Below are 27,349 nucleotides of genomic sequence, written 5' to 3' on the forward strand. Positions count from 1 at the left end.
GAAAATGGTCGTCAGTGATTGATTAACCTTGAATATTGCAATTGCATTGTAACTGAAGCAATTAATGGGCCAATGAACGCAGTTAATGTGAACTTTTTTGGTTCAGTAGTAGTAACGGACATATTTGGCCTGGTGCGTGTTGAAAATTCGAAATTTTTGGAAAATAATATTTGAAGTTAAATTTTAATTTAGGACCACTTATGACGGGTCCAGAAATGTTTCAGTCAAGCCCACCTAAATTTTTTTAATATACAGAGTTACTGGGAATTTCATCCTATATATTAGTTTGGGGAAAAAGAAATGTATTATTTTTGCGAAAAATTTTTGCACAAATGGCTTGCAATTTTTTTATGGTCGATCTTTAGCTCCTGGGCGGTTCTATGACATGCCGGTCAACTTCGATTATGTCTATGATTTGATCGAAATTTTCTTTAATATTAAGGGCATTATTATTTAGGACATTTCTCATTATTTATATAAGTACAGGGTGGGCCATAGAGCGTTTACTTTTTGAACCACCTATTTTTTTGAAAATGGTAACACAAATGACATGTCAAATGTGTTGATAATTTACTTATATGTTTCCAAAGTAGTGAGTCTTCTTCTTCTTCCGCGGTTACAGTAAATGGCGAGCGTTACCGTCACATGCTCAACGAGTTTTTGTTTCCAAAAATTGAAGAGGATGACATGGACGACATTTGGTTTCAACAGGACGGTGCCACTTGTCACACTGCCAAAGTTACACTCGAACTTTTGGCTACCGTTTTTGAAAACCGAATAATCAGCCGAAATTCCGATATCAATTGGCCGCCTCGGAGCTGTGATTTAAGCCCGTGGGATTATTTTTTGTGGGGAGCCGTTAAGGACAAATGCTATGCGAATCATCCAGAGACGATTGATGTTTTAAAACACGAAATCGAAGTTGCCATTCATGAAATTGGAGCCCAAACAATCGAAAATGTGCTTAAAAATTGGGTTGATCGAATGGCCTACTGTCGCCTGATATGGCTCCATGGACTTTTTCCTGTTTCCCAAGCTCAAGTTGCCGCTCCGTGGAAAACATTTTGAGACAATTGAAGTCATAAAAGAGAATTCGAAGAACACACACGAGCTTGACTTGTTTACAGTAGCACAGAAAACAAACTATGTGACATATCACGCTGAAATTTGCCATGTAAGCTTATAACAGTCCTACCAAAAAACAAAAAAATTATTTTTGCCTTATGTCATCCGCGGACCGTTTTATTGATACCGTCTCGTTCATATTTGAGCAGAAGGTATACCTGTCATAATTGAAAATATCGAAAAAAGACGAAAAAAATCGAAATAGAAAGTAGTGAAAGAATAACAATTTCTTTCAGGAAAAGGGGCTATTAAACAAGACTGAGCTAATATCGAGGGCAGGATACACTGTTTTGCACGATCTAAAAGCTTTTCGAAAGAGTGTTTCAGGTCATTGACCGAAATGTCGTTCAGGATGTCGGTGCAAGGCTTTTGGGTGGCCTCTACGGACGCAAAATACTTTCCTTTCATGGCCAAATGCAATTTTCCGAATAGATAGAAGTCATAGGGAGCCATATCAGGCGAATAAGCTGCGTGATTGATGGTTAAAATGCGATTTCTAGTCATTTATTTATTTATTATTAGAAGGCCATTACGCACTGCGACCAGAGCTGATCTATTGTGAAAGGCCTATTTTGTAACCCTAGAGTTTTAGGCTTTTTAGAAATTTCAGCACAGTTTTGGGTTTGTTGTTCCAAAGATTGCATGGAGATACTACGATACCACCAAGGTGGTGAAGTCTTTGTCTGCCCAACGCAAGACATTCACAAAGCACATGTTCTGAGCTTTCTATGTCCATTTCGCAAAAGCGGCAGACATTGGTCTCGGATAGACCAATATTATTTAGATGGTACCTCAGGCTGCAGTGACCTGTAAGGTATCCAGTTAAAAGACGCAGATCTACTCTGTTTAGTGAGAGAAGTTTGTCAGATATTCCTTTGTTGGGACTTAGGAATAGTTTAGCTTGACGCTGACCGGCACAGTTTAGCCAGTGTGCGGCAAGTTTTCTTTCTTCCCATTTCCTAAGGAATTCATTTATGTGGCCTTTTGTTAGTCCACAGAAAGGCTCAGGACCAGTAAGTTGCATATTTGCTCCTTGTTTTGCAAGGTCATCAGCCATTTCATTTCCCTCATGTCCTTCATGTCCCGGAATCCAACATAGTGTTACTGTGTTGAGGTTTCCTAACGTGTTTAGGAGGTTTAGGCAATCGTTTACCAATTTAGAGGTGATAGTTGTTGATAGAAGGGCTTTTAGAGCCGCTTGGCTATCTGAAAGTATGTAGATGTGAGTACCTCTCATTTTCCTTCTAAGGCATTCTCTCAAACATATTTCGATGGCATGTATTTCTGCCTGGAATATTGTTGGGTAGGATCCCATCGGAATCGATTTTTTGAATTTGGGCCCATTGATTCCTGCCTCTGTTCTACCGTGTTCTAATTTGGACCCATCTGTAAACCATAGCTGGGAGCCAGGTTTGAAGGTGATAGAGTTAGTTCTCCAGTCTGTTCGTTCATTGATTATAACTTGGAAGTTCCTGAAGAGTATTGGTTTGGGTGATAGTATATCATCCCTATGAAGAATGGGACTATGTAGGAAGTCTTCTAAGATCTTTAAATGTCCTTTCATATCCCCACTTTTAAGTTCAGATATACCTTTTAGTCTTAAGGCACTCGAGCGAGCTTCCCTTTCAATTAGAATTGGAAGCGGTGGTATGTTCAGGAGCACACCCAATGCATCCGTGGGACATGTTTTCATAGCCCCTGTAATACCAACACATACCAGGCGATGCAGTTTGCTTAATTCGTTTGCCGCCTTTCTTTGCTTGACCTTGGGCCACCATGCTAAGGATGCATAAGTGACTATGGGTTTTACAACTGTGGTGAATGTCCAGAAGGTCATTCTAGGGCTTAGTCCCCATGTCTTACCAAAAAGCCTTGTACAGGCAAAGAATGCCCTTGTGGCTTTTGAAGTATGTAACTCTCTATGGGAGTTCCACGTAAGCGTTTTGTCAAGACTGACGCCAAGATAGTTCGCTTCTGTCGAGAGTTCAAGTATTGTTCCATTAAGGGTCGGACATTTGAGATTTATGTACCTTCTCCTAGTAAACGGTACAAGTGTTGTTTTGGATGGGTTGATGGAGAGGGCTTTGTTTATTATTGTTAGGGCTTGCTGCATGCGATCCGAAATGGTTTCCTCATGCCAGCCTAATACATAGACTACTAGGTCATCAGCGTAACCCTGAGTGTGAAATCCTAGGTTATTCAGTTTGTGGAGAAGTTCATCTATTACTAGAGTCCACAGAAGAGGAGAAAGTACGCCACCTTGAGGGCAACCTCTTGTGGCTTTGATAGATTTGATTGTTCCTCCTAGTTCGGTGCTGATCGTCCTAGATTTCAGCATGAATATTATCCATCTAGTGATGGGTTCAGGTACCTCCTTTAGATATAGGGCATTATAGATTGCCTCATAGGAGGTGTTATCAAAAGCTCCTGATATGCCAATAACTGCACATAGAGCTATCTGTTTGGACTCAATAGCCTTTTCAATAACTGTTACCAGGCTGTGTATTGCAGTCTCAGTGGATTTTCCCTGTGATAGGCAAATTGAAGTCGATGCAGTGGGAATTTAGCTAGATTGTATTCCCCAATATACTGATCGACTATCTTTTCCATTGTTTTGAGGAAAAATGAGCTGAGACTAATTGGTCTGTATGATTTAGGCAATTGTTCGGGTTTTTTCCCTACCTTTGGAATAAATACGACCTTTCTAGTCATAAAACCAACCACAAGAGTGGATCGATGAGATGGTGCATTATCATGCAATAAGCGCCAGCTTCCTCCTTCGCGGTATTTAGGGCGAATTCGACAAATACGATGCAACAAACGCTTCAAAACGCCAAGATAGAAAACTGCATTGACGGTTTGGCCCATTGGGACGAACTCATTGTGGGCGATTCAATTGGAATCGTAAAAACAAATAAGCATCTACTTGATTTTTAACTTCTCCAAACGCGTTTTTTTGGGGTGGTGGCGCGTCTGAGACCTTCCATTCGGCACTTTGACGCTACAGCAAAAAAAAAAAGTTTATGAACGTTTAAAATGGGGAATCAAAAATAGTTAAGTTTTGAACATCACGCCATACAATCAAATTAGTCAAAAATGATCTAAATAATAATGTTCTTCAGTATCGAAGCTGGTTTTTCCGCTAACTCTATATATATATGTATATATTATAAAGGATGGTTAAATTTCAACGTCAACGACACCGTTGGACTTCTTTCTCTGGGGTTATTTGAGCGAAAACGTGTACGTTGATAAGCTAGCAACAATTCAAGAGGTAAAAGATGAGATAATTCGGTACATTAACGGCATAGAACCTCAATTATGCCGCAGAGTCATCGAAAATTTGGACCATCGGATGGAGGTGTGCCACCAAGACCGCCGCGGCCATTTGGCCGATATTTTGTTTTATTCGTAATTGAGCCATACCAATATTATCATAATAAAGAGAAATGGTAATAATTTCTTAAAAAAATTGTATTTTATTCAAAATCAACACCGGCCCTTGAAACTTAACCACACTTTACAATAGAAGGGCTGATGCTTCTGCAATTGCGTGTCGAAACGCCAATCAGAGTAAAGCTGAGCGAGTTATAGTACATTTACCGAGGAATTTTGATAGTTTTTTTGTTTTATTTAATTGGTGCTTACACCCATTTTGATTGTTTGGCGGAGCTCCTCTTCCTATTTGTGGCTTGTATCTTGATGTTCTTTCACAAATGGAGGGAACTACAGTTTTAAGCCGACTCCGAACGGCTGATATTTTTTTGAAGAACTTTTTCATGTCAGAAATACACTCGGAGATTTGCCATTATCTGCCGAGGGGCAACAGATATTAGAGAAAACATTTTCATCATTTTGGTGTTTCACGAAGATTCGATTGTCAAAATATGACAAATGTAATTTTCTTCCCGTTCCAGAAGTATTCAAATTGGAGCAAAAGGAATATACATGGAAAGAGTACATCTTCTCTGCTTTAGGCGAGAAGGTGCAGTCTCACCCGCTTCACTGCCTAAACTCACTTAGCATACCTCACCAGGTGAGTGTTTAGCTGCAATTAGTGGTGCTGTAGTCATAACGCCAAAACCGTAACATTACATTATTTGTCGATTAGCCAAACCGCAACCACAAATAGCTGATATTGGAGTGAAATGAATAGCAACATTTGAATTTTGCGATAAAAACACGGATAATTTCCCATTAAGTCAGTAAACTTTTCATCGCTCATTTCTAATATTCAAATTTTTATCGCAAATATTAAAAATCTAAAGTGTTTTGCAGCTGCTTACGAGGAAAACCCAAAATTTGATAGACACATGCGGCTACGCTTACAGCGTTATGGTGCGGCTAAGCTACGACACCACTATTCGCAGCTTTAGTTGGTTTTAGAGCGTGATGAAATAAGTAGGTTAGTTGAGTTTAAGTAGCGGACCGGGCTGGGATTACGCTTTGTCTTCATGCGTCCTTCTGCAGAAATAAGAACATATGACATCCATAATATAGCTGATCTTAAAAAGGCGATCCTTGAAGAGTGAAACCGGTTCAGAGATACCTATAGTGGTCACCGCAAAACGTCTTTTTTAAGAAAGCTCTCGAAGATCAGCTGTAGCTCCTTTCCAAACAAATATTTTTACTAATACTACATCTTAAAATACAGTTAAAAGATAACATAATATGTGTGAAAAAATTTTAGATCAATAAATTTAAAAGTTTTCTTAGACAAAATTCTGGAAAATTTGCTTTTTTCCGCTTTCTAACTGTATATAGTCCCTTAAGCTGCAGCGTGAATTCTGTGTATGTTTTTGTTTTTGCTATATACAGGGTGGCTGATGAATTTTGCTACATTAAGAAACTCAAATAACTTTTTTTTAGTGTATGGAATTCATTTATTTTTTTTTTAAGTTGAAGGTCATTAAATTTTATTAAATGTAGCTTAACTAGTATTAAAAATAATTGAATTTAAATGCCCCCCATGCTCGTTGACACAAGTGCGGCATCTTAGTAAAAAGTTGTTCATTGCTGCTTTGAGAGTTGCGACAGGAATAGCCGCAATTGTTGCCCGAATGGATTGTTTTAGTTCATCCAAATTTGTTGGCTTTGTTTTATAAACTTCTTGTTTACATAAACCCCACAAGAAAAAGTCAGGTGCAGTAAGGTCAGGCGACCTGGGGGGCCAACGAAATTCGGAGTTTCTTGAAATCAGTTTATTGGGAAATTTTCGTCGCAACTCTGTCATAACAGTCTGGGCTATGTGAGACGTTGCCCCATCTTGTTGAAACCACACAGAGTTGAAAGGAATTCTCTTGCGGCGTAGTTCTGGATAGAAAAATTCTTTCAGCATTTTCAAATAACGGTCTCCAGTAACCGTAACGGTGTGACCATTTTCTTCAAAAAAATAAGGCCCGACAATACAGCGTGAAGAAACCGCACACCACACTGTCACGCGAAGAGGATGCAATTCCGTCTCGTGGAGTATCTGTGGGTTAGAAGTACTCCATATTCGACAATTTTGTTTGTTCACATTGCCGTTTAAATCGAAATGGGCCTCATCAGACATGAAAAGGCAGTTTAACATGTTTTGGTCTTCTTCCACCATTTGCAGGATCTTCTGGCAAAATTCCAAGCGAATCGGCAAGTCTGCTGCATTCAGTTTGTTAACCATTTGAATTTTGTAGGGAAATAAGTCTAAATCTTTGTGCATTATTGTTTGCAAAGACTGTCGGCTGACACCAAATTGAGCAGATAAGCTTCTTGTTGAAACCCTTGGATTGCTTTGTATAGCTGCAGCTACAGCAGCGATCGTTTCCTCCGTCCGAACTGGTGGGTTTCGATGATAAGGCCTTCTTGCGACTGTTCCTTGCTCAGCAAAATTATTCACCAGTCTCATTATGGTCCATCTGCTCGGGGGATCGCCGCCAAACATCCGCCTGTACTCTCTCTGTACCAAAACTACGGACTCCAGTGCGTGATAGCGGCGGACTATCCAAATTCTTGTTTGCGTGTCCCAGTTATCCATTTTAATAAATTTTAAAGATCAATCTGCAAATTAAAACAAAAATGGAACAGATAACTTAAAAGGAAAAAAAGTTATTCAATTTTTTTTTGGTAGCGGCTTTCATCAGCCACCCTGTATATGAGTCTGTGGCGAAAATGAAAAAGTAGTGATAAAGAATGGTTGAGATAAGAATACCACTATCGCAGAACATATCAAGCTAAAAAGTTATAGACTATGAACATTCGCAAACAAAACTAGGCTGGCAAATTCATCACTCAAAAACCAATTGAAATTATACATATTTATAAAGGGTTTTGCAATAAGGGCGGGTAGATGTTGAAATCGTCAATCGTGGCGTTTGCTGTGTGGCACGTAGCGCCGTCCTGCTGGAACCACATGTCGCCTAGATCCATATGGTTCAATATGGGCCATAAGAAATTGGTTATCATCGTTGTGTAGCGCTTGCTGTTGACGGTGACCGCCTCACCAGCGTCGTTTTCAAAAGTGTAAGGACCAATGACGCCGCCGGCCCAAAGTCCACACCAAACGGTAACTTTTTGAGGATGCATTATCACCTGGTGAACCGCATGTGGATTGGTGTCGTCCTATATACGGCAATTTTGTTTGTTAACACAGCCATTCATCCAAAAATGCGCCTCGTCACTAAAGATGATTTTTCGCCCAAAACTGGGGTTCTCTTCCAAACGATTCGAAGCCCAGTCAGCGAACAAACGGCGTTGTCTATGGTCATCAACTTTGAGCTCCTGGGTCAGTTGGATCTTGTACGGGTGAAGGCCCAAGTCTCGACGCAAAATTCGCCAAGTTGAAGTCTGCGAAAGGCCAAGTTCTTGTGCACGGCGAGGAATAGACTGCCTCGGGTTCTGCTGTACACTTTCACGGACCGCGGCAATGTTCTCCGCTGATCTTGCGTTCCTTGAATGTACGGGTGTTGGCTGATTGTTTACTGACCCGGTCGTCTCAAATTTGGCCACCAAACGTTGAAGAGTCGACTTTGAAGGGCCACCACGTCTACCGCCGGCGGCGTCATTGGGCGCTATGCGTGCAACGTTTGCGTTAATGAACACTCATTTTGGTAATAAAGTTTTATAATTTGAACGTTTAATCGTGTAACTTGCCATGATGATTTGGCATAAACAACTGAATAATAAACAAAAGATTTGACAGATGTCACCAAAACAAAATGGCTGCCACAGAGCGCCAAAATCGACCCGCGCCAATTGAAAACCCCTTTATTTATATTTATATTTATATTTATATTTATATTTATATTTATATTTATATTTATATTTATATTTATATTTATATTTATATTTATATTTATATTTATATTTATATTTATATTTATATTTATATTTATATTTATATTTATATTTATATTTATATTTATAATGAAAGTATGAAATTAAAATTAGTATGACCGATACTGGAATATGGTTCAGTACTCTAAAACTCACATTACCAAATTTACATAAATAAGCAGTTTTTAGTTTTTGCGTCAAGAGATTTTCGATGGTACTCGCTACATGATCTTCACTCATACAATCGTTAAACAGTCTAAAGCATACCAATCCTCGCATTTTTATTAGTCGTAGAAAATTTCTAGATATAATATTTATGATTAAACCGCTCACAGAGTCAATTTCTAGCCCATTTCCTCTGGCCAAGGTAAGCCTTTATGTTTCTTTTCCATTTTTAGTTCTCTTTTTTTTAAATCATATAAAGAAATTACGTGCTTAATGAACCGTTTGGATTCTTATGCCACGTTTTTAAATCTAATTTTATCACTTGTGATATATCAAACCCACTTTTTACCATCAAGAAAACTATCCCACTCTATCTCTCCATAAATGACCAGATGGCATAATGAAGCCACCTGCAAAATTGTCCGTCAACTATGGACGACTCTCAATGCTAAACGCACAAAATCTTTGCTAAGCCAAAATAAGCACAGCCTTAGCACACTGATTTCAGTCATAACGGGACACTGTCTAATAGGTAGGCACGCCCAAAGGTTGGGTGTGCAAGCACATGACTACTGTAGAAGTTGTCTTGATGAGGAAAAGGAAGAGACAATCTTGTACCTTCTGCGCCATTGTCCTGCTCTATCTCGACGGAGATTTGCTATTCTACGCAGACAATTTTTTAACGAATTGGAAGATCTCAGTTCTGCAGAAGGGGGTATTCTAAAATTTTTGAAAAGAACTCACTGATTTTAGCAGAAATAGGGAAAGCTCCCTACGCGGCATCACAATGGGCTATGAGCCTGAGTGTATACCACAGAACAACCGCTTCAACCTAACCTAGGTCTCTAACTTTACATATATTCAGGCCTTTTCCACTTCACAAACTCCTATTTCCGTATGTTTTGCGGACCCTCGTCGTGGATCCCTTCGTATTGATTGGGTGGAAGTAAGGAATCGTTGGACTTGTTATTATAAAAAAAGAAACATAGTAGACAGCGTCAGCATCATTATTTAATAACCACACCTTGTACTCTCTAAAAACAGCGTATAGCCACAGCCTCTAAAATAGAGAAGTAGCAACTCATGTGCTAAAACTCATGAAGGAAATTTACCATAGTAAAATCTTATTAGTCCAAATGGAGGTTCAGTGCCGAGTTGCACCTTCTTTGTTTTAAACGTCCCCTGATATAATTTAATATTTAAAATTTCCCTCCCCTGAACAATTACGTAACAGCCGATTGCCTTGCTCATCTATTGTCTGAGATCACCTGATTTCGAACACGAGTGCCCCATTAAGCATTCAACAAAAACTTTGTAATTCAAACCCGTGGAAAAATTTTCTGAAATAAAAATTTTAACAATATTACTAATTAAGAGCATTTGAAAAACGAAGTAAAGGGTGTTTTTTTTAGAGGTTAGGTTTTCAAGTTGGCACTACTTTTTTCGTAGATGGTCTTTTTGACAGCTGTCACTTGATTTATGCTCAGTTTGGTTTGCCATTTCATAATGAATAGACTTACGCCTGAACAACGTTTGCAAATCGTGCAAATTTATTACGAAAATAATGGTTCGGTTCGCGCGACGCATCGAAGAAAATTTTGTTCAGCGATGAAGCTCACTTTTGGTTGAATGGGTATGTCAATAAGCAAAATTGTCGCATTTGGAGTGAACATAATCCACAAGCCATTGCTGAGACGCCGTTACATCCTCAAAAAGTCACTGTTTGGTGTGCTGTATGGGAGGTGCTCTATCTGAGGGAATCATTAGTCCATATTTCTTTAAAAATGAAGCCGGCCATAATGTTACAGTCAATGGAGAGCGCTATAGAGCCATGATTAATGACTTTTTCGTGCCTGAATTGGACGATGTTGATGTGGACGACCTTTGGTTCCAACAAGACGGCGCTACATGCCATACAGCCAACGCAACAATCGATTTATTGAAGGAAACTTTTGGTGAGCGCATTATCTCGCGCCGTGGACCTGTGGCGTGGCCTCCAAGATCGTGCGATATAACACCGCTGGACTATTTCTTGTGGGGCTATGTGAAGTCGCTTGTCTACGCAGATAAGCCCGAGACGATTGACGTCTTGGAAGAGAATATTCGGCGCGTTATTGCTGACATACGGCCCCAATTGCTGCAAAAAGTGGTCGAAAATTGGGCCTCTCGGCTGGAATTTATTCGAGCCAGCCGCGGTGGCCACTTGCCCGAAATCATTTTTAAAACATAATGGCAAACCCTTATCTTTATAATAAAGCTAAATTCTTGGCCATAACATTAAATTATATACGTTTTATATCATCTTGAAAACCTAACCTCTAAAAAAAACACCCTTTACTTAATAATTCTTGTGATTTAAATAATTTGAGTACAAATATAATATTTGCTAGCGCGCTGGTAATTATCGTTGATGCAACTTAAATGTGCCAAACTTCAACCATTTGCCAAAAACCAATTTTATACAAATACCCATTTTATGATAAGTCTGACTAATTTATTATGGGAAATATTGTATATAATAAAATGTTATTGTAGGCCTTTTTTATAATTTATTCTAATACACTTTGATGTGTTTTATGGCTCAAGAGATAAGATTATAGTTCGTCGCATTTGGTGCCTTCCCTTGGTGCGTTCAGTTTGAGTTAGATCAGGAGCATTTGAATAGAAAAAAGTATTATTATAAATTATCGTTTTATTTCAACAATGTTTGTCACCCACAATTCAGAATTTTACAAGCGAAAATATATGGATACAGTACAATCCGAGCAGAGTGAACTAATCCGTGCTAGCCGTGTTCACGCACCCAAGATTTTTCTTTGAACTCAAATGTGGAATTTATAGCCCCTTTAAGCTAGTTCATTTATTATACAAATACATTATATTTAAAACATCTTATCATATGCTTTTGCATAGCTGTTTATATAAAGAGAATCATTCATCGCGCTAGTGTACAATACTCACTAATAAGGCAGTGGAATATAAAACCATCAAGTGTTGGCACTCTAAGGCCTAAATGCAATCGCTAGTCTATTAAACGTTTTCTTTCAGAGTTAAGTGCAAATGTATGTACATACATATGTACTTATATATATGTGTATATATATTTAATTTACGCACATGAAGCGTGTATTTTTTTATCAAACCTTGTTTATCTCTAAGTAATTATGCTTTATGAGCAATAACATACATATTTATAAAATTTAACAGCACTTTAATGCTTTGAACCAAATAGTTACAATACGTAAGCTTTAATACTATATACTATTAACGTTAAAAAAGATGTTTTACTTTTATTGAAGCTTTTTTTATAAGGAAACTGAAAACATTTTGAAAAAAATATAATTTTAAGTTTTATTCAATTGAAAGATTTAGTATAGAGCTTTCTTTGTTTTTTTTTTTATTTTAAAAATACTCTTTTTTTAATTAGTATTAAACATTTTTTTACAATTTTATTAAACTTTTTTGTTTTTACTTTTTATTAAACAAAACTTATTAAAATCATTGGTTTAAATTTTTAACTTTTTTTTAATTTTTTTATTAAATTTTTTGTATACATTTTTGCTTGATTTGCGTTAAAATCTTCTTTATTTTTTTCTAAAATTTCTAATTTCTATTTAAGGTGATTTTTATTAAAGAGTTTTTTCTTTTTTCATAATTTTTTTTTAATTTGTATTAAATTTTTTTAATTTTTCTTTTTAATTTTTATTAAATAAAAACTTATTAAAAAAATTTTTTTAATATTTAAAATTTTTTTAATTTTTGTTAACATTTTTCTTTTTTCAATTTTTATTGTATATTTTGTGTTTTAAATTGTAATTTAAAATCTTTTTTTTTGATTTTTTTAACAACATTTTAGAATTTTTATTAATTTTTTTTTTAAGTTTTTTTTAATTTGTATTAAAAAATACTTTTTATTAAATTTTTGTTTTTTAGCTTTTATTACATTTTTTTTAGTTTTTATTAATTTCTATTAAATGTTTTTGTTTTTAATTTTTTAAAGGTCTATTTAAATTTTATTATACATTTGTTTTTTTAATTTTTATTAAATTTTTTTAAAGTTTTGTTTAATTTTTATTTATTTTATTTCTTTTTTAGTTTTTATTAATTTTTTTTATTTTATTAATTTCTATTAAATGTTTTTTTTTATTTTTATTTAATTTTTAAAGTTCTTTTTTAAAGTTTACTATAAATATTTTTTTTTATTTTTATTTAATTTTTTTAAAGTTTTGTTTTTTTAATTTTTATTAAATTTTTGTTATTTTTTATTAATTTTTTTTATTTTATTAATTTTTATAAAAAACAAGCATTAACTTAAAGCTTAACATTAAGCTTAAACAATATTGACAACTAAGTCTTGAGGTTTCTTTCTTTTCAATCTTCTTTTTACAGTTGCTTCATCGCTTAGTACGGAAGCTTCTGCGTTAATGTGTTTTTTTAATTTTTCAGCATGCTTAACTGCACAAAAATTGGCTGTGTCTGAGACGGTTTTTAAATTTAAATCCTTGTGCAGATCTTCATTACGCACGTACCAGGGAGCTTTAACGATTCCCCTGATTACTCTATTTTGGAGGCGCTGTATAATGTCGATGTTGGTCTTTGCAGTGCATCCCCATAATTGAAGACCATAGGTCCACACCGGCTTTAGCACTTGGTTGTATATGAGGAGTTTATTTTGAGTTGATAGCTCAGAGTTTCTGCCAATTAGCCATTGGAGTTTTTGCATCTTTAGATTCAGCTCAGCAGCTTTGATTTTCACGTGCTCTTTCCACTTGAGCTTTACATCTAAAGTCATGCCTAGATACTTTGCACTATTAGCATTTGGCACTATTGCTGACAAAATATGAACTGGTTTGTAGATCATTTTTTTGTTAGTAAAATCCACGTGAACTGATTTAGTTTCGTTTAGCTTTATGTTCCAATTTTCAGTCCATGTGACTACTTCGTCAATGGACTTCTGCAGTTTCTGGATGGATTCGTTTTCAGTTGATCCAATGTAAACATTTTTAATAGCAAGAAATTAATTTAAAAAATTGGTTCATTCAATTCAGTCTTGTAAGTCTGATCATTTCCTCACAAGTAATTTTATTTAAAAATAAAGTGAATAATTTTGCATTAGCATTCTGTAAAGAGAAGATACTGGATCTCTGTATGCTTCGTAAAAAGCATGCAGACTGCGATTACCTGTGTCAACTGGTGAGAAGAAGCACAGAGTTGGATCAGGGCGGTAGCAGTTATTTTCTGAGTTCGAAGGTTGCATCTGGGAATGGATTGCACGAAGGAGAGTAATGACTTTGGTATTCAAAAATTTACCCTTGAAACAGCAATTGAATTTGATATATCTATAGAAGAATTTAAAGCATCGTCACATTGGTTCGAGAACTTCTTTAACCGAAATGAACTATCTCTAAGGAGATGAACAACATTGTTTAAGCTGGAAGACAATGAAGTTGTTAAGCGTGCACTTGAGTCTAACCTTTTTATTGATGGCATCGATATTTCGAAATACCAACTCTCCAAGATGATTGCTATGGATGTGAAGGCGGTATTCCTCGGCCAAGGAGCTCAAACGACAGTTCACCGCAAGGCTTCTTCGTCAATTGAATATATTGAAAACAGAATGATGAGAAATCATCGAAGTAATTTTGTAAAACCAGATTTACAAGAAGTTGTGAATTGGGTAAAAAATCCATGGGACAAAATAACTGATAGTGGTGCTTCCAATGCACTACGAATAGGCTACTTAGACAAGAAGTATTCATTTAACGATTGCTATATCGCAAGACATGAGAGATTCGGACCAATGATTCAACAGGATATGGATTTGGAAGAAAATCAGAATATAATTCAGAATTTTGCCATATTTATGACGATATTCCAGAAGAAGATGGTATGACTGTAATTGAATAAATTTAAATTTCAGTGTATAATAAGTATTAAATAAAAAATATATAAATATACATTTCATTTTTGGTGACATATATCGGTCAATATGAAAAGTATTGTATTTTACATTGTTCTGTATTATTAAAGAAATGGAGTAAGAGATGACTTATTTACAGAAAAAAAGTTTTTTTTTTTTCATTTTCCGTATTGAATTTATTATTTGAAACCAAACTAAATGGCTGCTTTTAAGTACTTCTAGTAGTGTCCAATTAGTTCTGTGTATGAAGAACGTTCGTTTTCTAAGCGCGCGTGTACGAGGGTTTTAAGATCATTTTCTATTTTTGATTAATTAAAAAAATATTTTGATTATTTTTATTTATTTTATTTACTTAAGTCTACAGAAAATGATCTAATGAAATAATTCACTTAATTAAATATGGTAAACAAAGCAAGCTTAAAATTAACAATATTTTCATTGAAGTTAATAATTAGCAGCTTAGAGGAACTTCACAGTTTTAGACTCTTTAAAATTACTGGAATTTCTTCTGATGAAGCCCACCATTGCAAATGCTTTGGGTACCATATAATCAAAATGTTTGGTGAATGAAATTTAGTATCAAAAATAACACTAAGACCTTTTATTTCTCACTTCCGACTTGGGATGCAGTTGTTTAATTTATAATTAATAGACAAGAAATTTGGCTTTCTGGTAAATGTTGTTGACATTCAGAAATAAATCGATTGATGAGTACCAATTTTGAAAGGCATCGAGATCTGACTGTAAGTTTTGACGTTTTGACTATCTGTCAAGTTATGTACCTCTTGGAGGGATTCATGTCGTCCGCAAACATTAAACAGTTCGCAAACTTAAAATGGTTCTTTAGCAATGGTCCGCAATGACAATGCAATTTTTTTAAATTTCAGTGCATTTTTAATACATATTTTTTTTATTTTTTAGTTCCGTACAATTTTTTTCATATAACGAATGCATAACAGTTTTTATATGGACGAAGAATGGGCAGTACCGTATAGGAAACAAATTATAAAAAATCAACGAGATTTTCAGGAACTTCAAACTTACACTTTCTTATACTAAAATTTAGGGAGCTATAAAACGGCGTACCAAAAATCTTTCTAGAAATTAAAACCATGGAATTGCGATGAAAATTTCTGAGACTTTTCTAATTTTAGCATAAAATTTGAAAAGTGTATTTTTATGGTTTTTGTTAGGTAATGAGCTGTACTTTTATACAAAAATAATGAACATTCAAAAAAAATAGTAAAAATGGTTGAAAATGTTGTTGGGTCACCAATTGGCAAAGGGTGTTAATATTTGTTTGCTGTTATGCCGTTTACTTTTTATAACGAGCGAAATCATTAATTCTTTATCAGTCAGTACTTTCTGATTAAGTGAATTGTTTTTGATCGCGTTTGGTTTCTGTTTATTATTTACAAAGAATTAAACTCCTATAATAAACCTTTCTGTATTCCTATAATAAATCTGTGTTAAGGCATTTCAATGTTTTATCGATGACTGAACTGAAATAAAAGCATTCACACCGATAAAATAACTGTTTACTTCTTTTTGACGCACACAGTTCATATATGTACATATATGTGTACATATCTACGGTATAAATAAATACAATATAACTTAAAAAAACTCTTATATCTATAAATCATACGAAAATGTTTTCGCATAGATAATAGGGATTTTTGACATACTTTAATCTTACCTTAATTGTTACTATGCAGCCAATAAGCGCAAAAATGTTGCATAACATGTGATAGGACGCCATTAGCAGGGTTAGCGCGTGTGTTATGTGGCTCAGCGCCAATTGAACGATGAAATAAGAGCTGGACATCGTCAACACGATATACAACTGTACCGGTTGACAGCTATTAAATAAGTCGGAGAATGGCATATTATTTTTTTTTGTTGTTTTCGCTCGATAACTAATATTTTTTAGTGTAATAACCCTACTCGGATGAGACTAGCAATTCTAGACGTAGGCAATTCTACGTCTTCTTGTTTGGCGAATATTTGTTTGGCTGATGCACTGCGGATAGTCTGTTGCGAGTTTCATGTATTATCTGATGGAATTGAGCGGGGTTTGTAGCCTGAAACGATTAAAAATAAGTAATTTATTTTAGATTTACATGTGTCTAGGCTTTTGGGGTGTGGTATGCCTATATGGTTCAAGTTTCTATACTAAATTGTATTGATTTGGGTGTGATTTGATCGAATCTTATAATTACACTGGTTTACAAATAATTAATATTTGGTTGACCGAGAATTAAACCATTCATTTTCATGTAAATTTGGTTTTTCAATTGTGGAATGGGAAATTTGAAAATGAAATGGAAAACTTTCGATTTTTATTGTAAGAAAATTTTTTTTCGTAACTAATATTTATAAAAAGTGAATGCAATCCTCCAATAACTATACAAATTAGTCGCATGAGAGTAAGGATGTCCATACTTCAGGCACCTTTCTGGCCTAGAATTTCGAAAAAAAATATTTTTTTTTCATGTTATGATAGTTTATACTTTCAAAAATATACTTGCAAATTTTTATATTGAAATTCGTTGTAGTTAAGACGATACAGTCCTTTAAAACAAGACCAGTTTGGAGTACGACACCCAGGTATAAGTGCGTTAACCGTGTTTTTCTCGAAACTATTTTTTCCGAGTTGACGTTGGTAATTTCTCAAAAAGTACTGAACCGATTGATTTGAATTTTTATTATTTTATTGAGTGCTTGTGGCAGAATTATAAATTTATAATCAATTTTTCTATTTTTTTAAGAGCGGAAAGTGAAAAAAATCCTTTATTTTGTTTTTCCAATAAACAGATACAATATCTAGAATTTTTTTGTTTTTTGTAAATCTGCTACCCACCATAGCGACATATCGCCTAATGAAAAATCGACCGATTTTTTTTTTCAGATGAACCAAAGCAGTCTCTTACGCCAGTGGCATGTGTTCCGTCATGGGAAGAAATTTTTTTTATTGTTGTCAATGAAAAATATATATTTTTTTTTTGTAAATAAAAAATTGATCTAATGAATAAACACAATTTTCAATTGATACCGATTGTTTTTCTTCAAATTTCAACGCCTTCAATTTTCAAGTCTCTAGACCAGAAAGGTGCCTTAAGAAAAGTTCAACAAGTGGCCGACACAAAATCGATTTTTGTGACATCATTAGTAGATTTTATGTGTAACAAACTACTTAAAGTAATAAATTTGATTTGTAAAAATACACGTGAATATTTTTGAAGAACAACAGGAATGCAGGTATAAAATTTGAAAGTCGAACTGACAACATTCCTTGAAAATTTTGCGGATTTCCGTACTCAGCGTACGATTTTACATGAGAATTGGATCATCTGGTTCCTGGGTTCTTTTTTGCTGTAAACTACTTTTATTAATAGTAAAGAATTGTTATGAACTTCCAAAGGTATAACTACATATGCATTCAACTACTGGCGCATGTTTGAATAATTATTTAAGTATATAGAGCGTAGGTTGTTGAATAGTTAAGGGCAAAGAAAAACTTTCAAATAAGGCTATCCGCACGAAGTGGCACACCTACTTATATAATGCTACACCCAAAGGGTGGCACAAACACATTTTTTTTTTTAATTTATATTTCCTTTGGTCGAGCAAATTCCGTGTCAAGTGATTAGAACGTTGTCGTCGATTTTTCTGAAAATTGGTTTATTTGCATTTGTAATGCATTACAAAAGTCGATGCCCTGTCAAAAGTGTTCATCGCGCGCTCAGGTCAACGTCCTACCGAACGCACTATTCGGCAAACCATCAGCAAAGCTGAGAATAAATTTAGATTATTGGATGACACTCGACCAATTAGACTACGTACAACCCGAAATGAAGAGAATATTGCGGCTGTAAATGAGAGTTTTGTCGAAGACCTGGAAGAATCAATCAGCAAATTGGTCTATCTTACGGAACTACTTGGGCGCTTTTACGCAAAGGATTTGGTTTGAAAGCGTATAAAGTACAGCTAGTCCAAGATTTGAAGCGGGCCGATCTTCCAAAGTGTCATAATTTCAGTCGTTAGACTCTTGAAAAACCCGCCGAAGATCCGCATACTGGAACCCGAATTTTGTTCAGCGTGACGCCCATTTTTGGCGAAATGGCTACGTCAATAAGCGAAATTGCCGTATTTGGGCTGAAGAACAACCCGAAGCGATTCAAGAACAGCCATAGATGCATTGAAAATAACCGTTTGGTGCGGCCTATAGGCTGGAGGAATCATCGGCCCATATTTCTTCAAAGACGAGGCTGGTGCCAATGTAACAGTAAATGGCAAATGTTACCGCGCCATTATAAACGACTTTTCAAAGCCATGATAAACGACTTTTACATTTGATTCCAACAAGATGGCACTACTTGTCATACTGCCCGTGAAACAATGGATTTACTGCGTCGTCGTTTCGGTGTACAATTTGGATTGGGTTATGTAAAGTCTAAATTCTTTGTGGACAAACCAGCTTCAATTGAGGGGAAGCCAACATTACTAAAGTCATTCACAAGATACCGACCGAAGTTTTCTAGCGAGTCATTTAAAATTGGTGTTTACGGATGGCCAAATTACGGACGGCCAATTGAACTTGTATTTGAACCACGCTGTATCTGCTCTAAGTATATTTATTTATAAAATTTATATATTCTAAAAAGATGGGTTGGAGATAGAATAACTAGTATCCAAGTATTTTAATGCAATTACTTTACGTTGTTAATTATCTATGTGAACAAAAATGCTTAGCCACCGGTGAAACGCCCTTCAGATGGCTTCATTTGGCATGGATCGTCGAGTAATCGTCGATTGAAAGACAGTCCAGCTCAGGTTTAAATAAAAAAAAAATCTGAAATTAAATTGCAAGATCACCTAGATGATGTGATTCTAATTCATTGGTAAAATCAATAAAAGCTCAGAAAATGCTCAAATTCATTAGAAACCTTCAATGAAGGACTTGCGGTCAATGCATGTATGTATGTTTGTACATACATTTTCCCCACCAAATAATTGCTATATGTAAATCAGCAATCCTAGACTATATATATATTTATGTATATAATTGGCGCGTACACCCTTTTTGGGTGTTTGGCCGAGCTCCTCCTCCTATTTCTGGTGTGCGTCTTGATGTTGTTCCACAAATGGAGAGACCTACAGTTTTAAGCCGACTCCGAACGGCAGATATTTGTATGAGGAGCTTTTTCATGGCAGAAATACACTCGGAGGTTTGCCATTGCCTGCCGAAGGGCGACCGCTATTAGAAAAATGTTTTTCGCCCATAGCATAGTGATAATTATTACTATCGTTTAAGACCTATCCGGATCCAGACCCTATTTCTTTCTTGGACCCATCGGTAAAGAAAATATCCGTCAAACCTCCCTAAATGCATTCAGGATTGCTCCATTGCTCACCCAATAGAAATCAGACATCAAATTTCCTTCCAAATGGAACTGTGGATATCAGATCGTCTTTAGGTGCCAAAAACAGTGGATACTGCTCAGATAGCAACTTAAAGATTTCTCTGTGTCCCGAAGTTCCGTCTTCGTGCCAGAAACCATATTTTTGGAGTCTACACATTGCTTTTATTACTTCCTGTTGTACTTAAGATCCAAGGGGAGCAAATCAAGCATAGCATTTAGGGTATCGCCAGAGGTTGTATTCATGGCACCCGTAATGCATAAACATATCGCATAAACGCTTCTTTGCAGCATGTATAGTTCTCGAATTGTGGACTTAACCATGCTCCATCGCCACCAAACCACAGAGGCGTAAATGATGATTGGTCTGAGAAGTGCTGTGTATATCCAGAGAACCACAGCAGGTTTCAGCGTTCTCTTCTAAATTCCAGACTTTTTTTGGTATTGCGGTTGGTATATAGGTTTGGGGTCATTTTACACGACTGCATAAGAAGCGTACGGCGGCCGCCGTTGCCGAATAGGTTAGTGGGTGACTACCATTCGATAATGCACAGGTTCTAAACCTCGAGCATAAAACATCAAATGATACGAAAGATTTTTTCTAATAGGAGTTGCTCCTTGGCAGGCAATGGCAAACCTCCGAGTGTATTTCTTCGATAAAAAAGTTCCTCATAAAAAACCATCTCCCGTTCAGAGCTGGCGTAAAACTGTAGGCCACTCCATTTGTGGCAAAACTTCAAGACGCACACCACAAATCGGAGGAGGAGCTCGACCAAATACCCAATAAAGGGTGTAAGTACCAATTATGTATAATTATGTGAGGATGTGAAGAGAACAACATATGTAGTGGATGTATGTATAAGCAACTCCTCTTCCGGCCCTCAACAACGGCGTTCTATATTAAGTGCATTAATCTCTCACTCGAATGCTTTTCAAGATTTCATTGAATACATCTTCGATGATTTATCAGAAGAAAGATAGTTAATTGACGGAGATTTTTGCTTTAGAATTTTATTTTTATTGACAAAGCGAAATAATTATACGCCTTTATCAGGTGTTTTAACATTTTCGATATCAAGAAAAGATCTACACGAACTGTCAAGGTTATATTTGCTCTACTTCGAATCAGTATTATTTTTTATGAATAATTAAAATTATGAATTTAAAATCATATTGATTTACATTAGCAACCACATTGTGCAACCACATAATGAAATTGATCGCCTACAAATCACAGACGCTTGACGGGAATTGCATTAATTAACTCGTAATGAGAAAGTAGGCACCGTATGCCCATTTTAATGAAAATATGCAAGTTTATATAGTGTTATGTAGATATATGTGTGTGTGCGAGTTTAGCCATTTCACTGTCGCTCAAAGTTAGTAATAAAGATATTAAAAGGCATTTAACAATGTTTCAATTAAATGAGATACCTTTGTAGATAAAGTAGAGAAATGCGAGGCATTCCCAAACGATAAATATTAATGAGTATCTTCCTGATGCGATGATTTCATGCAACCACTTTACACGCTGATCAAATGCGGGTGCGAAAAACTGAGTCAGTGACTGATTACAAATTGCAAGTGCATGCACACAATATTGATACAGGGTGTTTCTTTTTTCGCCATGATAGAACTTCTGTTGAGAATAAATTGACATCCGACGAAAAACTATAGCACCTCAACATTTTGAGCAGTTTGGAACATTTTTTTTAAGTGAAACTTCTTACGTTGCAACGTTTTGGGTATTTTCGTTCCGCGAGAGAGAAAAAAGATATAATGTAGAGGAAAACGAGAGAGAGAGCTATACCTTATATATATTTTAGATAAACTTTAGGCTATTTTTCCTGAGTTTTTCCTTGTGGTTGCTAATTTCTAGTGAGAAATAACACTGCCTACTTTTTGGCGCTTGTTTGTTGGTGTAAACTTTTAGGAAATATATTTTTGGTGCCTACTTTTTGGCGTTATATTTCCTTGCTGCCTACTGTTTGGGGTGTTTCTGGTCGCAATTTTTTGGCGTTTTTTTGTTTGGTGCCTACTTTTTGGCGCTTATTTCCGTTTACTGGCTAGTGCTTGTGCCTACTATAAAGTGCTATCCATTCCGGCGTCGGATTTATTGATATTGCCTTGCGGTAATTTGTGCCGTTACTGAGAAAAATTTGATTAAAAACCAACTAAAATTTCGAGACACTTTAAACTTGCACTTTATTCTATATTACTAAAATTTTATAAGCTGTAAAACTGTGTATCCAACTTTTTTTTTAAATATTCAGAATTGCAGAAATTGCAAAGTTTGAAATTTAACTGAAAACTTGTCGATTTTTTTAAATTTGTTATAAAATTTGAAACTCGAATTAATAAGCATTTAAAAAAAGAAAAATAATTCGGACTGGTCAAAATGTTGCGGTGCTAAAGTTTCTTCACGGGCTGTAACTTCGATACCAATTTATGCTCATTACAAGTTCTATCACGCCTAAAAAAACACCCTACGCCGATATGGTATACCTGCACTTATAATTTGTGATCACTTACTGACTCAGTTTCTCGCACATGCATTTATTATAATTTATTTTGAAACCCTTTTTCGACACAAGTAATAAATGGCTTGAAGCCAATGTTCAGTGGATTATGAATTTTAGCGATGAAATGGTTCGAAATAATATTTGAATAGACGTGAAATGAAAATGACTTTTAGGCAAAAGTACTTAAATGTTGGTAAATAAGCGTTTTGTAAAAAAAACATGCTATGTATATATAACATATGTATATACCTATATGTATGCATAAGAATTGAGTCTTCCTCTTGACAACCTTGTAAAGAGCACGTAAAAATTTGGACTCCATCAAGTTTCAATATTTTTATTAAAAATACGGCTCTTAACAATTATATGTGACAAATAACATCATTTAAATGTCCACCTTGACACCTCTACAGATCAAATCCGATCAAGGGAAGCTGTAGCATTTCCTCTGTGGATGTCCTGCGTTATTCAAAACAAGCTTAAAATATTTGGGGACACCATAGTTTGACGGATTGGAAGACATCTCAGCAGGGAGTTGAAAATGACTCTATAAATTCGCGGGTATAATATTTCCAAACGCATAACTAATGAGCTCCATCTGGTATTGTTATGGACCGAACCGGTTTATGCGTGACTGCAAGTCAACCAGTTCAACCTAACCTAACCTATCCCGTTTTTGATTTGTAATAAATTTTGTAAAGCCTGTCTATGTTACGGAATTCGCTCGTACATTAAAAGAAGCGCGAAAAATATATTCTTTCCTGCAAGTTGGTAACTCTGTATTGAGTTTTTATGCCAACTTGCGCGCGATCTGTTACTAGATATTTTAGCAAATATATACTCATAAATTTTTTGCTCGTTACCAGGTGGTGCAAAACCAAATATTATGTGTTTTTAAAGTCTAAGTATTCATCTTGAAATGGAGTACTTTTGAGCCCGACACAGGTTTCACTATTTTTATTCAAAATACGTCTCCAGGTAAAATTCGCCAAACGGTCGATTTACGAATGCCTAATTGTTGAGGACGTCGAAATATCGTTGTTGAAGGGTGTTCAGCAACACTGCTTCAGCGCTACAGCAGTAATATTCTCAACAGAACGGCCAGTATTTGGCAGAACCAACAGAACCAGTTTCTTGAAATTGTTCACAAAAACTTTGAATTGTCGACTTATTAACACAATTATTTCCATAAAAAAATTACGAATTTTGCGATAAGTTGTTCTTAAATAGCGCTAATTTTCATAATAAATTTCAATAATTTTAACGCGTTGTTCATCGTGAAAAAATGTACATCTGTCTGCTTAACAAATGTCAAAGATGCCATTGAAAAGGGCTACCGTCTAATAATGATTCACTATTGACTTCTGGACGTCACTTTTGAAATACCCTTTACGTTTTTTAAATTTTATTTTGGCCCACATTTTCACCCTTTACTGAAATTGTGCACATCACGTGTTCGATTGTTGCAATACGCCGTGGTGTACCCCACGAGCTGGGCGCTCAATTGCATATGGCCTGGTATATGCATGTATGTATGTATGTAAATACATTTACACATTCAAGCATTTCAACAAACTTATGTAAACAAGTACGGCAATTTCTCGAATTTTCATGGGTATGCACGTATGTGTGTATATGTACATATATATTTACTCACGTAAGATGTGTATGTAAGCACATTACAGACTGCATTTATGTAGGTTAGTCCCACGACCCATTTGCATTCAACTCATCACTTAATTTCAGATTTCAATTTGTTTGGCACTCAGTTATCAATGCCCGACAAAGCTGCCAATTTTTACTTCAGTTGTTATTTTTTTCAGTTGCAATTTCACTACTACCACAATGAACGACAGTAATAATTATAATAACTACCATACTTACTAGCATATCGCAATTCAATTAGAATATGTACGTGTCTGTGAACGTAGAGTTCAAAAATGGGTTAAAAATATTTGAACTTGACACAATTATTTACAAATACATACTTGTCAGTTCAATACCCATCTAATCGCGGCGCATATGACCGCTCGGGTTGAATAACATTTGCATATATTACACGAAGTTATTAATTCACATGCAATACGTATGCATCTAACAAAAAGAGAGAGAATCACTAAAACAAAAACAATCACCTATACATATATGCATGCACAAGTATGCAGGTGTGCACATGATTTATGAACTTGACTTTTTATATCGCGGAGTGCGTACATACGTACCTACACATAATTCAATTATAGCATTCGATATTGACATGCCGAAAATAGCCCTTAACTACGTATAGTACCATATGCACGTCGATATTTTAGAGTTTACTTTTACGAGTATACAGAAATCTGTCAATTGGATATTCAAATTTGTCAAACGAATTGCGAGTGATTTGATATTTGCTTATCACTCAAAACTAAATTTAAGGCGATACGAAAGTATTTTTGCTCCAAAACTAAATTCCATAGACTAAGAATACATACGGTATAAATGTCTATATAAATGTGTTTTTATGTACATGCATATATACAGTGGCGGTCACAATAATAGCAAAGCGACATATTTCAAAACTTCTATTATTTTCTACTTAAATTTTTTTTTTATTTAATTTTTTTGAAGGGTCCAGCTCTCCTCCAACACTTTCAAATTTTCCATTTTTTCTTTACTTTAAGAATTCATTTAAATTTTTATCTAAGGAATATCTTTTCAATGTTTTAAGCTTAATAGAAAGTGTAAAAAGTCGCTATAAAGTCGGAGAAGTGATGAGAGTCGAACGAAAGAAGAAGAACGAAAACTTTAATCGCGTTTTTCTCGAAATACGTTTTTTCCGCACTGTCGAATAAAACTCAAAAAGTAGTCAAGATATCAACTTAAAATTACTTTACAGGCATATTCTTTAGTATATTGGCCTTTGCATGAACCTCAAATTTTATATTAATTATCACTAAATCAAAACAATATGATGAATTTGTTTATAAAAAAATTAATTTTTTTGCTTTCATTTTCATTTTTGCGATTTTTTTTTTAATTAAAAATAGGTAAGAGCAAAGCGGAATAATGAACAATTTTTGTCTGGTTGGTTTCAGTTGATTACAAGAGGCTGTACATTCCACGGCGCAAATTAATGTAGCCACGTTTGAGCAGCTGTAGCACCGCCTTACGTTTTTTTTTATAAAAAAACAAATTTTGTATATTAATTTAAACATGAAAAAAATGATTGAAAAACTCATTGTCAGAGGAGGTGCCCCCTTAATATAATTGCGGCTACAATAAACACCATACAATAAACACATACTCAATTTGAAAATTACAAACATTTTTATGAAAATTTTTATAGACATTTCCAGCTTTTTAGTCAGAATTTCTGTTTACGCAGTATTTGGTATAAATTAGTATCAATTTAAAGTAAAAATCCGTGTTTATTTTTGACAGTCGTTTTTTTTTTTGTTGCAGTATTGCGCATTTTCAGCCACTTTAAAAAAGTCGAGCATAAAAAAATTAAATACTTTGCAATATGTTGCGTTGCTACTATTGTGACCGCCACTGCATATATATAAGCATATAATAGTTATACAAAGTGTTTCATCTAATTTTTGTAGTTTCATTTAATTTGGCACATTTCGGTCGCGGTAGCCCAATGGCTTGGTGCGTGACTACCATTCGGGAGTGCGTAGGTTCAAATCTCCGTACATGAAACAACAAAATGATAGAAAACGTCTCTTCCTCGTAGCGGTCGCCCCTCGGCAGGCAATGGTAAACCTCCGAGTGTATTTCCGCTATGAGAGAGCTCCTCATAAGAACATTTGCTGTTCGGAGTCGGCTTAAAACTGTAGGTCCCTCCATTTGTGGATAAATCTATATATATATTGAAATAAAAAAAATCATCCAGGTTTGCAAAATTTTATTTTGAATTTTTTACTTCTTGAAATTCTTTTGCTACAAATTTTATTTTGAAATTGAAAAAAAATGGTTTTGTTGGAAAATTGATTTTGTATGTTAAAAACTCAGAAATTGTTTTATGCAAATCATTTAGATAAATTTTTTTTTTTTTAATTTTTTTCGGCACAAGAACTACTTTCAATAAATGCAAATTTTCATTTCTACTATGCCAAGGCGAATTAAAAGTGACTCAGTGAACAGTTGATTCGATTTTTTAATATTTTTCGGCTTGGGCATTGTCAAAACGAGTTGCTTATTTACATTTTAATTGGAAAATTGTGTACCACTTATCAACAATAAATATAAACAACAAATAAACTATTTCTGTAAAAGCGAATTCATACGCCTTGAAACAATCAGCTTGCTTTGACAATCTGAAAGCCAAAAGCGAAAACAAAATACGTGGGTTACCTTTTGTGTTTTACGCTTTTACAGCACATTGTGAGATGAGCTGTAATTCGATATTTTTATCGAAAAGTTTAGTATTTTCAAGTATAAACTTACATACGACTTTAACGTTTATACCTACGCGTTTTATTTGTTTTGTTTTTTCAGTAAATTGAGATATTCATATCGCCCAAGAGATGAAATTAATGCCATGATTTTTAACGATTTTTGACGTCTTCATATGAAAAAAAAGTGTGCACACTTTCACACGATCGACTTTGACGTCGATGACATGTCTCGCATCGCCTTCTGAATTCGATAAAGAAGTTCTCAAATCACTTTTGAAGGAAAATGGTCGCCAAACCAGTCGTCAATTGGCGGGTAAAATGAACTGCGATCATAAAACAATTCTCAATCATCTTCATTCAATGGGATTTACCGAAAAATTTGGAGCTCAACGAAAAAAATAAAGTCGCCTTTAAATTGCTTCACAGCATTTCACCGCCCGCTATCCAGCAACACGCTGTCATAAATAGCGCGTTTTGTACCGAATCGTCACGGGAGAT

The 27,349-nt window shown here is 35.1% G+C and overlaps 1 protein-coding gene across 1 annotated transcript in view; it reads right to left on the reverse strand.

Moving 5' to 3' along the window:
- The window catches only part of LOC129245862 (proton-coupled zinc antiporter SLC30A1), a 66,512-nt gene that overhangs the window by 6,906 nt on the left and 32,257 nt on the right, over positions 1-27,349 (reverse strand). The window contains exon 2 of the mRNA XM_054884285.1: positions 16,221-16,605. Within this exon, the coding sequence (XP_054740260.1) occupies positions 16,221-16,409 (189 nt within the window). The 5' untranslated portion in view covers positions 16,410-16,605. The remainder of the gene's footprint in view (positions 1-16,220; positions 16,606-27,349) is intronic.

The sequence above is a fragment of the Anastrepha obliqua genome, chromosome 4 (assembly GCF_027943255.1).
Source record: "Anastrepha obliqua isolate idAnaObli1 chromosome 4, idAnaObli1_1.0, whole genome shotgun sequence".
NCBI lineage: Eukaryota > Metazoa > Arthropoda > Insecta > Diptera > Tephritidae > Anastrepha > Anastrepha obliqua.